We start from the raw sequence: 17,166 nt of genomic DNA on the forward strand, positions 1-17,166 counted from the left end.
CCAAGCCCAGCGCTTTATATCCAAGAACTGTTGACTCTCGGGCCACCCTGAAGTCATCGGAGAATGTTACGTTCATAAAAGTTCCTCAAAAGCCTATGGCTGGCCTTTACCATACCTTTACTTTGAACTGAGAATCCCTTGAAACTGCCTTCACGAGCCTCTCTTAGGGTTTCCGACTTTGATGTACCTCCAGACATCTATCTTTTGTTTTAAGAACTTTGCCGGCTTCTTTCCATCTCAACAAATCTACACTAAAATGTGTGGGACAAAAGATTTCAAAATCTTGCATCGGCTGGTAGTGATTAGGAACCTAGGCAGGCTGCTAGAAGTTTCTCTTTCCTCTAACTTCAACCTCCCAAATGTACATGCCCATGAAAACACACACACACACACACACACACACACTTACTTGTAAGTTTCAAAAGGTAGCAGCCAAGCATCTTTTCTATCTCAATAGAAATCTGCATTTCAATTGACTAGGGCAAACAGGGGACTAACTGGAATCCTGAAAGAAAATACACCCAACACATTTCTTCCACTCAAAGAAAGACAGGAATCTGCTGCTGGAATTTCTTAAACCACGTAGGCTAAGAGGAAACGTATGTACAAATGAGCAGAGAGGATACTCTCCATCTAATATCCCAGAGGTCTCTGCACCATCACCCTGCAGCCCAAGCCCATCCACAAGGCTCCTTGCATCCTTTCCGGGTCTAACTCCTACTCACAGCCAAGGATTATCATCACTTGACGAATGAAATGATACGTGAAACATGAAAGGGACCGCTAAAGCATAATAAACATGAGCTTGGAGGACAAAAAAGATGATATAGAAAGCAAAGGAAAGTCTCCCAACCCTCTGTCATATAAATGGTACAGTTCTGCAACAAGAAAGAGGTTACTACTGAAAGAGATATTCCCACAACAGCAAAGAGCTCCTAAAAATCAAAAAGGTTAGCAGAATAGAAAGTTCCAGAAAAAAGTCTTGAGAAACACAGGGAAATGTAATAAAAAAATACAACAAGGAAAATAGTATTAAGAAAAATTAGATAATTAATCTAACTTCTGAAAAAAGAATAAAAGAAACAAAGAAAGAAAATCTGAAAATATGAAATTAAACAATATAAAAAAACCTCACAGGACTGAGGACATCAACATCCAGATTAAAATAGTCTGCAAGAACCAATCCCAATATAAAAGTCAACCTACATAAAATCCCATGATTAAAAAGTTGCAGAACACAGTAGGCAAAGAGAAGATCCTTAATTTTGCCAGAGAAAACGTAGAGAAGTATCAAATTAAAAAGTCCGAATCAGGATGGCCATGGACTTTGCCAGTACAACACTGAACATTCAAAACATGAAGCAACACCTTCAAAGTCCACCGGAAAAACAATGCCCAATCTAGAAAACTGTATACAAGGTAAAACGAAATTAACTACAGGAAGCCTATAAAAAGCAACAACTTGAAGGAGTCTAGGACATAAGCCCAGAAGGCAACAGTAAGACAACATATTTGAATGTCTCAAGAAGAGATTTTGCTGCAGTCCACAAACGTGAGGATATCTGGTGACAGACACGTAGAAAAATAACCAAAGAAAATGGAACCCATTACAAACTCAAAGTTATATAACAAATGAGACAAAAAGCAAGGCATTATTCAAGCTCCGGTGTGATAATGTTTCTGTGGTCTTATGTTGGTTTAATCAAAAAGAGATATTCTGGGAGACACAGGGAAAGGGAAGAGGTGGACATGTGGTGTGAAAGCAATAATACCTGACAGGAAAAAGGTAACAATACTTTAATAGAAGATTGATAAACTATAAATATGGAGGCAAGAAACAGAGAAAGTGGATGCTTCAGGAGAGTCAAAATATGGGATGGGAGAGCTGAATTGGGCAGAGGGGGCGGCTAGACACAGATAAATTGCATTTTATTCCAGATCTTATAGAACTATTCAAGTTCTTTGCAGTCATATCACTTCGCTAAAAGACAATATGAAATTAATTTCAATAAAGAAGAAAAATAACACAAGCTAAGCAATTCCAAATAATGACCAGGCTGGTGTTTTTCATCTAAAATATATTTTAGCTCAGCAGAGAAGACTTGGCTGACCCACTAACCAAGTTTGCCTTCTATTCGTGTGGTGAACACCATGACCAAAATCAGCTTGAGGAGGAAAAAAGTTACTCGGCTTATACATCCTGATCAGAGTCCACCACTGAGGGAAATAATGGTCGGAAGTCCAGGCAGAGAACTGAGGCAGGAACTGAGCCAGAGGTCATGGAGGAACATTACTTACATAGCTGGCTCTCAGGCACAGGTTTAGCTACCTTTCTTAGACCTCCTGGGATGACATGTCCAGGGGTAACACTGCCCAGAGTGATCTGGGCCCTCCCACATCAAAATAATTCTCCATAGACTTACCGCCAAGCCAACCTGATATAAGTACGTCCTCAATTAAGGGTCCCCCTTCCTGGGGACACTAACTTGTATCACTGACAACAAAACTAACAAGGACACTCTCCTACTGCTGTGAACTTCAAACTAAGCTGAGAAATTGCTGTATGGCAAAATACCTCTGGAATAATGAATGTGAACTAATATATGTCCTAAATCCTTGGGGATTCAAGTATATCTGTATCACAGGTGAATTTTCAGGTGAGCAGGTTTAATTGTACTGTCTCTTTTTTCCCCAATTTGTAGTTCATGAAGACATCAGGATTCCAGTCTAGATATGCTTTGCCTTTCCAATTGTATAGAAACCTGAACTCAAGCATATTCCTGTGAGTATCTAACACACAGCTAAAGACTGAAGGCACATATCCAAATGATTGAACCCATGTGACTGACCCCTGTTCCCTGTAACAAACCATAATTGTCTCTTCCAACTGCACTATCTTACGAATACCTCTTTGTACTATACTTTGCCGAACACCTATCAATTCATACTATGTTTTGTTATAGGCACTCCTTTGGCATTCTGTGATGGGTGGGGTCTTTCATTTTTTTACTTTAACTTTTTTTCATCTGTGGTCTGATTTTCCTATTTTTTTTATCCTTTATTTTGCCAAGCTATAACATTTTACCAACAGTGTGCATATCCCTAATTCTCAAGTCCTTTGATTCAAATTCAAACCTCAGAGCCCTTATAAATGAAATAGAAGCTAGGAAATTGATTAAGAATAGATTGACTCTCTGAGTAAAGATTTAAAAGCTTCCCTGTGGGACCAGTGCATACAATTTAATTCCTGGACTTTGGGACATCTATTTTGGCAATTCATTCTTCGTCTTCCAAAGAAGTAAGGTTGCCATGCCAGTCAAATGACTTCCCGACTAATGAAGTGTCACCAATATGATCTTTAGCAGTTAGCATTATTTAAACATCCTCAGTTTTATGGCTCCACCAACACAGCAAATGAACAAATTCGATATTAAGTCTATTCAAATAGTATGAAAAAAAATACACACAACAATACAGTTGTGCATGTTTTGTGTGTTGCACATGAAGAAACCAGAACAGGATTCTGGGTGTTCTCTATCATTCTCCAACTTGATCCTTGAGAAAGGGTTTCTGACTGAATCTGGTGAGTGCCATTTTCTGTCTAGGCTGGTGACCAGGAGGCCCCAGTGACCTTCCTGATCCTTTGTCCTCCCCGCCCTCAGCACTGAGGGTCACAGGTACATGCAGTCATGCCCAGATTTCACATGGCTGGTGAGGATCGGGACTCTGCTTCCTATTCTCACACAGCAAGCACTTCACCTACTGAGCCATCTCCCCAGCCTTTGATTTCTAAAATTTTACTTTTCTCGAAGTCAAAATCATCTAGAATTTGCATGCGCATGAGATAAAACAGTGACACAATCCACCGTGGTATATCTACCTCAGCTACAACTCATGGTGATCCTGAGACCTCAGGAAATAAAAACTAAATGAGAAAAATGTGATTTTAATTATAATCAATATCTAAACTCACCACTAATTGCATAGTCCTTCACTGGGAACTTTAGCAAAAAGAAAGCAAGACGAAAAATTACCAAGCTCACTATGTACCAGACAGTTATATGAATTAGCTCACTTCCTCCTCACAATAACCCTATTAGGCAGGTATTATTATCGCTCCCTCACATATAAATAAACCAAGTGTCAGAAGGATTAACTAATGCCCGGGGTCATGGAAAGGGAAAGAACCACAGTCTGAAATGAAGGTTTGAAACTAAAGACCCATGGTCTCTGCCCAAAAGAATGACCCTGCACTGGCTAGCAGATCCCGAAGGCTGCCAGATTGCCACCTAAACGTAACCCTGGTAGGGTAACATCAGCTTAACTTGTGTTTGACATCATCTCTTCTAAGCCAAGTAAACACTCTGAAGTGAATGTGATCTTTTTAGTAAATTGGAAAGAATTGTCAGTCATAACTCTTGCCACTCCTTTGCTGATCTGATGTAAAAAACAAGACATCCAATCAGCAGAAAGCACATTATTTTACTAAAGCTAGGCACGGTGGCTCAGGACTGTAATCCAGCACTACTGAGGCGGAGGCAGGAGGATCATGAGTTTGAGGCCAGCCTGGATTACATAATAGGACCTTGTCCCAAACAAACAAATAAATAAGAAATAAAAGGGGAATATAAAAACTTGCTATGCGCAATCATAAAGGCTTGGTAGAGGCAGAGAAATACAGGTTGCGTGACTCAGTGATTAAGAGCACTTGCTGCTCTTACAGAGGATTTTGATTTGCATCGCAGTTCCCAATTGGCAGTAACTCCAGTCCCACAAGATCCAACACCCTTCTCTGATCTCTGTTGGCATCAACACATTCATGGTGCACACACATACATGGAGCCAAAACCACTCTTATACATAATAAAATAATAAAAATAATGGTTATGGTTATCAAAGATGCTTAACAAGAAAACAGAGCAACTTTATCTAGAAATCATTGTCTAATATTATCAGCAACAGCAGCTGTGGATATCCCTGACTGTGATCATTTTCAAATATTCAGACCTGTCCCTTTGTCCCTTGCAAAGGTTTTTCAGCAACTTTTTCCCTTTCTGGCTCTTTTGTCTTGGCGCACAGTCAGTCAAAGGACAATGACCCAATGTGACATCTTTGCTCCCTTTAGCATTCCCCATGTCCTTTCCTGTCAAGTGCCTTGGATATCATTCATTCCTTAGTCTTTGATTCCAAAGACCTTGGACTTCTCTGCTCAACTGAAGCAACTTTAAGGTCGCTGTGCTCCTCTAAAATGAGTAACTTTCTGCTTGGGTCTTAACTTCCTCACACTCTCAGATACCTGAGATTTTCTGTCCTCCTTTTCACAGCGTTGTTTGCTCTACAGCTGAGCACAAAGTACTATATTCTTATTACAGAAAACCCATGCACTATGAAATGTAAGCGAGATATTTTTGTTGTTTTACTAAGTTGGGATTATATCTCTAAATAATAATCATCCCCCACCACCTCCTCACCCTTCTTTCACATCGTGGGAATCATCTAGCCTTTTAGATCATATCACTAGGATCTGGTTCCCTCCAGATGGTTGGATATGATTTTCTGAATTATAGACAGGACATCATTTTGGATGCTAAATACTACATCAATACCTCTGGGTAGGAGAAAGAATCTACAGAGCACTGAAGATGCTTCATCATGTTTTCTGTATACTGAAATCAAAAAAGTAAGACTCCTACCACTTCTGTCTCTATCATCTCCTTAGCTGGGCTCAGTACAGATACCTCCCAAATGTACATATACCATTCTGCCTCACCCACCTTCCTCCACCCCAGCCCCCCTTTAAAGTGCCCCTCAACTATTGGGAAGAGCTCTCCAACCACTCCTCGTTCTAAGGCAATCTGCATCTTGCTAGTGATGTGTTAGAGTCTTGCGTATTTTGCTTTGGATGCTTTCCAGTATTGCCAGTTGTCTTTTTCCTTCTAAACAGACAAGTTTTCTGGGGTCAGGTGGCCATAGAGCTTTGTTGCCTTTGTTCCCTTTCTCTCCTCCTTCCTCCCTTCTTGCTCTCCACTCCCTCCCCTACAAGTGGCTAATTGAATAGTTGGGTAAGTAGTTGTGGTGGTTTAAATAGAAACTGCCCCCCATAGACTCTTGTGTTTGAATGCTTGACCCATAGGGAGTGTGGCACTATTGGGAGGTGTGGCCTTGTTGGAGAAAGTGTGTCACTGTGGAGGAGGGCTTTGAGGTCTCATATATGCTCAAGTCACTCCTAGTGACACAGTTTTCTTCTGATGCCTGGAGATCAAGATGTAGAACTCTCAACTCCTTCTCCAGAACCTTGGTCTGCCTGCACACCACCAAGCTCCCCGCCATGATGATAATGAACTAATCCTCTGAAATTGTAAGCCAGGCCCAATTAAATGTTTTCCTTTATAAGAGTTTCCACGGTCATGGTATCTATTCACAGCAATAGAAGACGGTAGGTAGTCTTGCTGTTATTTCTTCTCCCCTCCCTCGAAGCCCACTAAGTCTCTACCTTGTACCTTCTAACCGTATGCTCTCTCTACTGCAGATGGCTTCATGGTGGTGGTGCACGCACTTGGGAGGCAGAGGCAGGTGGATCTCTGTGAGTTTGAGGTCAGCCTGGTCTACAAGAGCTAGTTCCAGGACAGGCCCCAAAGCTACAGAGAGACCCTGTCTCTAAAAACCATATATATAAACCATCTCAGTCTTTCTGGGCATTATGTCTGTAGTCCCAACAACTCAGAAAGTCACATTTTAAGTGAGTCTTCATCACAAAGTGTAATCTAGATAAGCCTGGGCTACAAAATGAGACCCTATCCCCCAAAATTTAAAAATATAATGATGAAAATAAAGAAACTCTGTCTTTCTCAGGCACCTTCCTTCTTGGGGACACCATGGACCTCACTTGGATTTCCTATCGCCTACATTTCACCTGGGCCTGGCACCTATCTCCAAAGCCATTAGAATGACTGCTTTTCAGAATTAGCTGCTTTATAAAATATAACTCAGTGGTTTTCTTCAGACTAAGCAGAGTTTCTGATACAAATATAATACCCTTTCATAAAACCATTCAACTATCTTTCTCTTAATAAAGGGTAGAGTTGTATTATCATTTATAATGAGTTTCACACTTATGTTCTTAATTTATTCTATTGAAATGGAGACATCAGTGTTCAAAGAAGGTAAATAATGTCCATTAATTCACTTATCTGGTCAAAAGAGAGTCAAATTTTAGATCATAATCATTTGACTGTAAACCCAAAGCTTCCTCTATGTCTTGAATCTTCCTACTATACAAAGCCAGCATCTTCCTTGGACTCTGAGGGTCAACTTATCTGGGTCCTCTTCTCTCAGGCTCTAGGTCTTCATTATGTGTTTGATCTTACAAGGACAAATCTTTTCACTAACTCTTTGATTGTTCAACCACTGTATCTAGTGCGACATAAAACCAAACTTCCTCTACCAATTAATTGTGCCTATCTAGCTTTCTGCCAACTCAGAGTGAACCTCACAAGGAGTCCAGGTCAGCACATACTTTATTCCCTATTCCCAATCATCCTCTCAAAAATGTTTATTTTTAGCGACTGTTTTATATCTCAAGAAATATACATCCCATTTGTCTAGCAGTTTAAGACTTTAATGTGACCCACCATGCCTGCCTTAAACACCCTTCATAGCAATTCTCCCTCTTGTGCCATCTCCATGAAGAAACAGGTCCTCGTTGTCCTACTGATCTGTGGTCCCTAGAGGCCTGGATCATGTTCTCAATCCTCCACACCTTTTTCAGATATTAAGAAGCAACCAAGGAGCCGGGCGGAAGTGGCGCACGCCTTTAATCCCAGCACTCGGGAGGCAGAGGCAGGCGGATCTTTGTGAGTTCGAGGCCAGCCTGGTCTAGAAGAGCTAGTTCCAGGACAGGAACCAAAAGCCACGGAGAAACCCTGTCTCAAAAAATCCAAAAAAATAAAAATAAAAAATAAACATAAAATAAAATAAAATAAAAAGCAACCAAGGAGATTTCTGTCTATCTGAGTAGTGTGGCCTGGCTCCTTCACTTAGGGAGAATGGTCACACAGCATCTTTCATATCTTAGCCATGGGAACTAAGTTGGAACTTCCTTTGTAACCACATGGACGCTTCTACAGAGCCAAAATAGTGGTTTCCAATTTATTTTATTTTCTTCTCCAGCCTCTCACTCAGAGTTGTGCACAAGGCAGGCACAGCAAACTTCCTTTAAACACACATTTTAGATAAAATCTATTGCCTCAAGATGAACTAAACGCTTTAAAAGAACCTATTGAGTACTTACTGTTTATTTCAGCTAAACAAAACCTAGTGAGTGGTTTGAGTGTCAGGAGATCAGTACTACAGAGAGACACAAGCTCAGAAAGGGGAAAATGCGCAGTGTGGTTAGCAGATGTATAAAACCCAAACCTGCCCACAATGTCCCTGCACCATGCCTCTTCCCTTCGGTGGGACTCATCAGTGTAGAACCATAGCAGGCAAGTTGGTTACTCTTTTCCAAGGCTACCTGCTTTCAAACTATACTTTAGAAAAGGAGTAAATGTAGTCAATACATAGAAATTATGGGCCGGTCACACTCCAATAATTAATTTTCTTGGGTTTTCTTTGTCTTTCTTCTTCTCCCAGTCCTACCCTGACCCTGTTCCCCAAACCCAAATGCATATATTTTGCTCAGGTGGCTTGCTCTTCTTGAACCATCTTTTTTTCCTACTCCCTCTCATCTCATCCAAACTCACTCCTAAGCAGAGCTCAAGGAGCTCCAGGCAGAATCGATTGTTTTCTTTATTAGAAAAAAAAAACAAAAAACAACAAAACAAACAAACAAAAAAACCAAAAAAACATGGACTCACATCTCTATTTGTAAGGTAGACAGCTCTGGAAACAGAGGCATGTCCCTCTTGACTTTATAAACTAAACCCAGGCACAATCTCTGACATTGTTTGACCTCAAGATGTTAGGAATTTTTATTAGATAAAGGAATTTGGCTTTGCCTGTTGCTCTTCATTGTTTGTTCAAAGCAGCCCATCAGTCATGCCTTAAAATGAGAATACCATCTGTCTCTTCTATTTGACAGTTGTTTAAATGCTCCTTCATTTCCCTGGCCATCCAATAAGAAGTAGATTTCCTCTTCCCAAACACTCCCACAGTGCCCTGCCACCTCCCTTAGGTCTTAGCAAAATATGCCATTATAAACATGTGTGTGCATTTTCCTTGGTTAACAGCTGTATTCCTCTGCACTGTTCACCTAGGAACTGCAGAGAAACATCATCAATATGTTTAGCTGACCACTCTGATTCCAATACAGGCACAGAGCAAGTCTTTAGTAAATATTTGCCAGAATAAATGATATGACAATCAAATGGTTCTATAAACTACATACTGATAGTTAAGATGTAATGATTGGTATTGTGTTCCACGTTATCTGCTTTTAGCTACCCAAAACAAATTCTTCCCAAACCACCTTTCGTTCACAGGGCTACTTCCTGCTCAGGCAGTTGGGTATTTATGTCTAATTCACTTCAATAAGCATAGCAATTACCCTATTTTATTCGAGTTGGCAATTTACAAAAATACCTGCAGTGAGAAATTGTAGAATACCTTAGATCTCACTTCAGATTCTCTGGAAAACAAAGGTCAAGTGGCTTCTTTACAAAAATAACCTTGATTTTGACACATGATTCTAAGCTTGAAAGCAATGCAACTGGTGTAAGGACCATGTTCAACAAGCTGGAACTGTTCACCTATATCCTAAAGCAAGGAGATCCATACAGTCCGAAGCACATTGCCAAAGCAAGACCAGAGGTTTCCCAGAGCCCTGCAACTACATGAGTGCCTTCCAAGACCCTAAGAGATGGCGACCTGGCCATGGTCTTTTCATGGTCGTGTGTTTTCTAAATCCTTGCAAAAACAAAGGGGTTGTGAATTTTCTGCAGAGGCTCAAAATTTTTAAACCTCTATGGCCCATGGAACCTAGATCCATTCTTACACTCATGGTTTTCCATCTTATGATTGAACCACTTTCCCCTAAAATATTTAAAGGCCGAGCTTGGACACTTAGCAACCATTTCTTCAACTCTGGTTCTGATCACTTGCAAAGCTTTGGTTTCCCAGTGCTCCCGTTAACATCTTTGGAAAAAACAGCACTGTGTCTCAGTACTTATTCTAGTTCCAGATACATCCACTTTCCTCATTTAATACCCCCAGTTCACATCCCTTGAATTCTTGTGGTCCCCAAAATAGTCAGGACTCCATCATACAGACATACTATTATCTCCCATGTCACAGGAGGAGAAATTGAAAGGTGGAACATAACCCTTTCATATGGCTAAAGCTTCAACCCAGCTTGGGTACCTCTCCTCATCTCCAAGCTGGAGTACTCACCACAGGGCTTCCCTGATAGCAGAAATTACATCATCACACTCCATTTTGACTCCCCGCAGAGCTGATAGTTAAAATTTGGCACCTGATAAACATATCTGATCCAGTGTTTAAGAGAATATGTAACAGGATCTCAAACAGTGTGAAATTACCAGGAATGTTGTGAAATGACGAGATAATAAGAAACCAATGGAGAAGCAGCAACTAAAGGCTTTGTATATGTTATCCCTTGGGAATTAAACAAGGCAGAAAAAGAGGGAGCTCGGATGCTGCAGTGTTTTCTTCACATCAAGAAGTACTCAGTGAGTACATAGTAGGATGCAGGTTATACAGAAGGCTTTGAAGTCACGGCAGCCACGTGATCTTTACAATCAAGAAAGCATTACATATATCAAGATGGAAAGAATGCATAACAGGGCCATTAAAATCTTGGATGCCCCATATATGAGATAGGTCCTTCCACTGCAATCTTTTTTTAAGTCGCTGATTGCTTAGAAGCTAAATTATTACCACAGGGAGGAAGAAGTGTGTCAACCTAACAGAAAACCAGTTAACTCAGTGGCTGCCTGTAGACACGGCCTAAGAGCATTTTAAACACAATGTATTGAAACTGCCTGAAAGGCCGCCATTTGGCACCCAGACCAACATCAAAAGGCACTGTTCCTAATGAGAATCTGCAGCTGAGAGACAGTATTTCAACAGCCTGAAATGAAAGGGCACAATGGCACCGATGCCAATGCCAGATCATTTACATCCCTCTGCATCAGCTTCAGGAGTTAATAACACAAAGGGCTAGAGGTGGCGAGGCCACAGTCATAACCTTCAGATTGACTTCTATATTCCAGTGTCCTACAGGAGCAAGAATATCTACTTGTGTTATTGAAAACATTCTCACTAAAATATTTTTTAATACAAAAATCTCCAGGCCTCATAAAACCTAATTATTAGTATTCAGAAGACTCCTTGTGAAACTCTGCCCTTCCTATGAGGCTATCTTTTATAATATTGCCGAGGACTTGGGGAGTATATTAAAGAGCGTACACACGTTCTCTATTTAATTTTACTCAGAATTTTTCCTCTCCAGCAAAAGGTATCTGAGCCTTGGCCTTCTTGACTTTCTTTTAAAATTCCATACATTCCGTAGTCTATAGATTTGTTAGATCACCAAACTGAAGGATTATCCATCGTGGAGTGTTTGCATTCAAATATTTATCTTGATACCACAAAGCATTTACATGTCTACAGCTCTACACTTCAACAGTACAGGGGAGTGTTTTACAAGTGCCTTTGTCCCCTCCCCAGCTTCAACTGTTTCAGCAGATAGATGGGGACAGATGTAGCTAGCTCCTGCTTCCCTCGTCAATTGGTTCTGGTCTCTGTCATCACAGACCCACGATTGTCAGAGAAAGTTCGAATGTCCTTCAGCAACAGGTACTCAGTCACTCATTTCCCACAAAGTTGGGAAAGACTGGAAAATACCTTTGGAGGTTGGCCAGCAACACTGAAGCCACTTGCAGTCTGGAAAGTGGCCACAGTTCTTTAACACCGACAATGCAAATAGGGGGAATTCATCAAGCTAATATGAAACATGGCCTTCATCATTTCAAAATAAATAAATAAAGTGGGTGCACCAGAAATCCCAAAGTCCATTTCTCAAGCAGCGCGAAGTTTACAGATGCTTACTATAATTTAAGAAACTGAGTTCTGGCAAGAAGAAAAACATCTGTCGTAGTAAAGATCAGATTCTGACTGACAAAATGGTGCTATTTATTTTGAAAGGCAATTAAGACATTGTTCCCAGTGACAGGAAAATTTAGAGATTATTTACATTGAGTTATAGATTACCTATCAGAAGAATTCAATTAATGATAAGTATACTCCAAAGGGAAGCACTTCAAAGGCTCTTAGACGCGAGGGTTCCCTGTAACTAATTTCTCCCTTGGATTACTTGCTGACTGGAGTCAATAACCGTATCTGCTACAAATAGCACACCAAAGCCTTAATTGTTCTTGATATTGTTGGGTTGGTTTTTGGGGGTGGGAAGGCATTTGCCTTGTTTTTTTTCTTACATGCATTTATTTTTGTCATATGTGTAAAGATCAAAGGGCAACCTGCAGGAATCAGTCCTCTCTCCTATCATGTGCAGTTCGGGGATTCATCTCAGGTCAACAGGACCGGTGACAAATACCTGGACCTACTAGGCCATCTTGCCTGTTAAGACCCTACCTATCTTAATTTTTGATCAAGTTTAGGGAAGTACTTACTCATTAAATGAGCAAATTCTTAGTTTAACCAACTGATGTGAAAAGACCTGGGAAAACTGTTCTCCTAAGCAAAGACCTGAGATACAGCTTTCTGCTGTTCTAACAATATTGTTAAAAAAGAAAGAGACCTAGTAGGGCCGTGGTGGTGCACACCTTTAATCCCAGCATTCGGGAGGCAGAAGCAGGCAGACCTCTGTGAGTTCAAGGCCAGCCTGGTCTAAAGACTGAGCTCCAGGACAGCCTGAAATACACAGAGAAATCCTGTTTAGAACAAGAGAGAGAGAGAGAGAGAGACAGAGAGAGAGAGAGAGAGAGAGACAGAGACAGAGACAGAGACAGAGACACAGAGAGAGAGACACACAGAGAGAGACAGAGAGACAGAGAGACAGAGAGAGAGAGAGACAGAGATTCGGTAAAGGTACCTAGAAAGAAGGTCCCAGTTCAATCCCTTGGTGGAAGAGAAATGCAGTAACATGGCCAGCATGGGATAAATGAGAACCTGGCAGGGCAGGTAGATCTTTATGACTTTTGTCGTGGCAGAGCTCATGGCTGCTATGTCAGCACTTGGGAAGATGAAGCAAGAGGATCCTGGTCTAGATAGTGAGTTTCAAGCCAGCCAGGTGTAGATAGAGAACCTGTCCACCCCCCACACACAAAAGCTGAACAGAAACAACACCATAAAACTCACCTTACAGAAAAACTGAAATAAATGCAGGGCCATATTTCCATAATTCAGGATTATAATCTCCGTTTGTCTTTAGTGTTTAAATGAATTCTCAGCTGTTTTCAGTGCTTTTAAGTGTGCTAAAATTTACTGACAGCAAGATGTTTTTGGAAAGAATCAGGAGTGGTAAAAGATTTTCCATATTAAGTATGGCTTTATTATGGTCCTTTAAATTCTGATCAAACTTCACATTTCCTACTGTATATGAAAATCAGTGTAAAAAAAGAGATCTGTTGCTCTTACGGATTGGTGAAATGCATCTTCAATTGTTTAGCAAGAAACATTGGATATATGTTGTGTATGATGTGTATGTTGCCTTTTGTACTAAATTTATTCTTTCTTATAAGCCTAGTGTTATCTTGCTAGAAAACAATTTCTACCTATTCCTTAACTCTTATAGGCTATACCAGCAAAGGACTAAAATTGTCAACTAAGCACGTGTTTTAACCGTTTCGGATCATTCAAACACGTCATTCCACCAACCAACATTCAACAGACACTAATTTACTATGCAATTATGCAACCTGTCCTTTTATTCCTAAGGGGGCAGAAGACACCTACAGCCAGACTCAGCAGCATTTCATTTGTTATGCGTTAGACTATTCATTGAGGAGCACTAAGGTTAGCGTTTCATATATCTAAATTTTCATGTGCACCAATAACAGATAGTTGAATTATCCCATTGTCTGTGGATACCCTACAACATTTGCAGCCCCAAACGGGGAGGGGATATGCATATAACCCTTTGAATTGAATTCTCTGGATTTATTTTTAGGCTGGTAAAAGCAACACTTTAATTGAAAATTCTCTTTGTAAAACCACTTCTTTCTTTTGTTAAACAGTCTAGTGTGTGCTTTTTTCTCATCGCCACCGTCTGGTCTTAGGGGCAGAATAAGGATGCTGTCGTTTCAAGGAACCCTGGTCAGGATGCCTGCCTTGCCTGAGCATCCGGGAACACACCAGTATCGGATTCTCTCTCTCAGCTTCCATGCGGGATCCAAACCCTGAGTGTTACACCCATCTCCATCATGGAGAAGACCACCAGGAAATCCTAAAGAGACGCAACATGGAAGACCAGGTCTCCATTGTCAAGCTCCTATCCAGAAGGAAAGTCTCAATAAACACACCCTAAGGGGGGGGGGGGGTCACCTCTTAGGTGCCACAGAGAGCGCCACAGAGAAGGGAACGCCCCTACCAGTCCTGGGCCTGGTGGTAGCGAGGAGCCAGTCGGCACTCCCTGTCGAGACACGCCCTACCACGCCTCGCCACGCCCCTCCAGTCCAGCTTCTAGTCCTTGGCCAGAGGGTCAGCGCACGCGCGCGTCTGCGCTCCGGGCTACATCTTGGGGGCTACTGTCCTCTGTGCTCGCAGGCAAAGCGCTGGGGAACAACTGTGAACCATGGAGGGGGAGCCGGGATGCTACAAGCCAGCGTGAAAGAGACACGAGTGAGCGAGCATGAGCTGGCTGGATCAAGAGATGTTCCAGTGCCCATCTCCTCCCCATTTTATGTCCCCAGAAACTCCCTGGCAGCTAGGGACAGTATTAGGGCGGGGTCTCTCCCGGCGGGAGGCGAGCGAGACCGTTAAGCTAGAACACCCAGAGACCGTCTTGGCAGCTCGGGCGCCACCCGCGCCGCAATAAAAGCCTCTCGCGGCTTCCCGCCCAGCCAGCCTCGCTCTGATTGGTCGCCGACCGGAGTTGGCTGGAGGCGGTGGCCCAGCTCTGCTCTCCAGTTGCCCATGGAGGGGGGCGCGCTGGGTGCTCCCGGGCCGCCCTGTGCACTCCCCACCCAGGGCTCAGCGCTCCAGGACAGGTACTGCCACATTTGACAGAAGCGACAAGCACGCGCTGCCCCCTACGCCTAGCCTGCTTTCAGCTGGTGCTTGGCAGCACACGCCCCCCCCCCCAGCTGTCGGCCCATCCCACCCAGCTCTCCGCCCGGCCCCAGCGCCCTTTTCTTCCCCCTCTCCCAGTTCGTGGGGACGCAAAGCGCAAATCCTTGGGTGGTGTAAAGGGAGCAGCTGGAGAAGAGGGTGGGCACACTGAAGAATGTTCCAGGGAAGACGAAATGGAAATAGTCAAAATGCAATGCGCCCCCCACCCTCCAGGATGCTGAGAGTCTCTGGGCGGCGGCACAGCCCCCGCCACCCGCGACAGCATTGCTATGGTCTTTCTCCCGAGCGCCCCATTGTTCACACTTTGCCAGGATCAGGAACATCGCCCAGAGAAAGGAGACTGGGGCGAGGTGTCTCGGGCAGCTGGCTACCTGCCATTCTTCGCTGGCACCGCGCAACCCTGGGCTCGCGGTGCGTGTAAAGGCACACGCGCGCACACGCGCGCGCGCACACAAACACACACACACACACACACCAGGCAGCTCGGATCACGCCCTCCTCGCCCTCCGCCCCTCTGCACTTCCTCCTGTCAAAACGCGGCGCTGGACCCTCCCATCCCTCCGTGCTCCCGGCTGAGGGCAGGCTTTGCAACTACCCAGCAATTTGGCAAATGAAAAACTAACGTCATTTGCACGGGGGTGCAGGAACGACCACACGGCCCTGCGGTGCTGCCCAGGGTTGCCCCATTTTGCAAACCGTTATTCGGGCTGGGGAAGAAGGGGGAGTACACGAAGGCGGCAAGCCCCACTTTATCACACCCCAGGACGAAACGATAAGGGGAAGCTGCCCCAGCCTTATTGTTCACTCTTCCCGAAGCTTGACAAGCCCCTCTTGGTAGAAGATGAGCCCGGGGGCGACACCACCCGAGTCGCGCATCCCCACCGCCCGCCTTCGGGGAAGGCGAAGCAGCGCTCCCTATAACCACAGCATCCCGGTCCCATACCCCTGTCCCACCTCCGCGGGCACACAAGTGGGAAGGGCGTGCGCAGCAGCCACCGAGCGGGGAAGCAACCGCGTCCAGCGCCGTCCCGGAGGGCACGGGTTTGGCTGGACAGCAAGGACGATGCGATGCGCTCCCTTCTCAGCTCAGTGAAAATGCTAGATCTTAGCCTTACACACACACACACACACACACACACACACACACACAAAAAAAAAAAAAAAAGCACCTCCAAAAGAACCATACTCCTCGAGGAGAAGGAGGAAGGACAGGGGCAAGTGGACAATTAGCAAACCTGATGTAGAATTTTTAAAAAAATAAAAATGTACCTGCAGTTCCCAGGAAAAACAAAGTCCAGATGAGATCCGTAGTTCGCAGCATTGTAAACTGCAGGCTGGAAAGGATGTTCTGGCCGCGGTAAATTCTGTGCCTTCCCCTTGCTAGCGACTGTGGACGGCGGCGGAGCAACGGACCGAGGAGCAGACAATTGCCAGGCTGGGTATGATTATTTTTGCAGAATTGTTTCCTGCCAGCCACTGCCGAGCTGCGTTCACGCGCTGAGCGGAGAATGAGTGACAGTCCCAGCCTCAGCACACTGGCAACTCGGAGATCCCTGCGCTGGCCCGGGTTGGCTTTGAAGGAACTGGGGATGCGAGCGACGGGCGGGGGGCGGAGGTGAGAACCTCACTGTGTCCTTCCACCACGCCGACCACAAATAGTTCCTCACATCCAGGAGGTAAGAGACAGGGAAGGCAGATGCGGTCGCCTGCAAAACGCGGCCTGGAATTATCGCGGGGAGCCGGGCTCTTCCACTCGCATCCTAGCAGGCTGAGCTGGGATTTCTTCTTTCCACCCTTTTCCTTCCTTCATTCATGCCTTCGCAGATCCTTCTGCCCTCCAGCATTCCTAAATCAGAAAGCTGAACATTTTATAAATTACCAAAAGAAATAAAAAAGAAA

The 17,166-nt window shown here is 43.7% G+C and overlaps 1 protein-coding gene across 12 annotated transcripts in view; it reads right to left on the minus strand.

Annotated features, from left to right (window-relative positions):
- Positions 1-16,902, minus strand: part of Ncam1 (neural cell adhesion molecule 1) — a 296,835-nt gene extending 279,933 nt beyond the window's left edge. For all 12 annotated transcript variants that reach the window (XM_057766893.1, XM_057766891.1, XM_057766897.1 and 9 more), the window contains exon 1: positions 16,537-16,902. In XM_057766893.1, the coding sequence (XP_057622876.1) occupies positions 16,537-16,588 (52 nt within the window). In that variant the 5' untranslated portion in view covers positions 16,589-16,902. The remainder of the gene's footprint in view (positions 1-16,536) is intronic.
- Positions 16,903-17,166: the final 264 nt, after the last annotated feature.

This window comes from Chionomys nivalis, chromosome 4, assembly GCF_950005125.1.
Source record: "Chionomys nivalis chromosome 4, mChiNiv1.1, whole genome shotgun sequence".
Lineage (NCBI taxonomy): Eukaryota > Metazoa > Chordata > Mammalia > Rodentia > Cricetidae > Chionomys > Chionomys nivalis.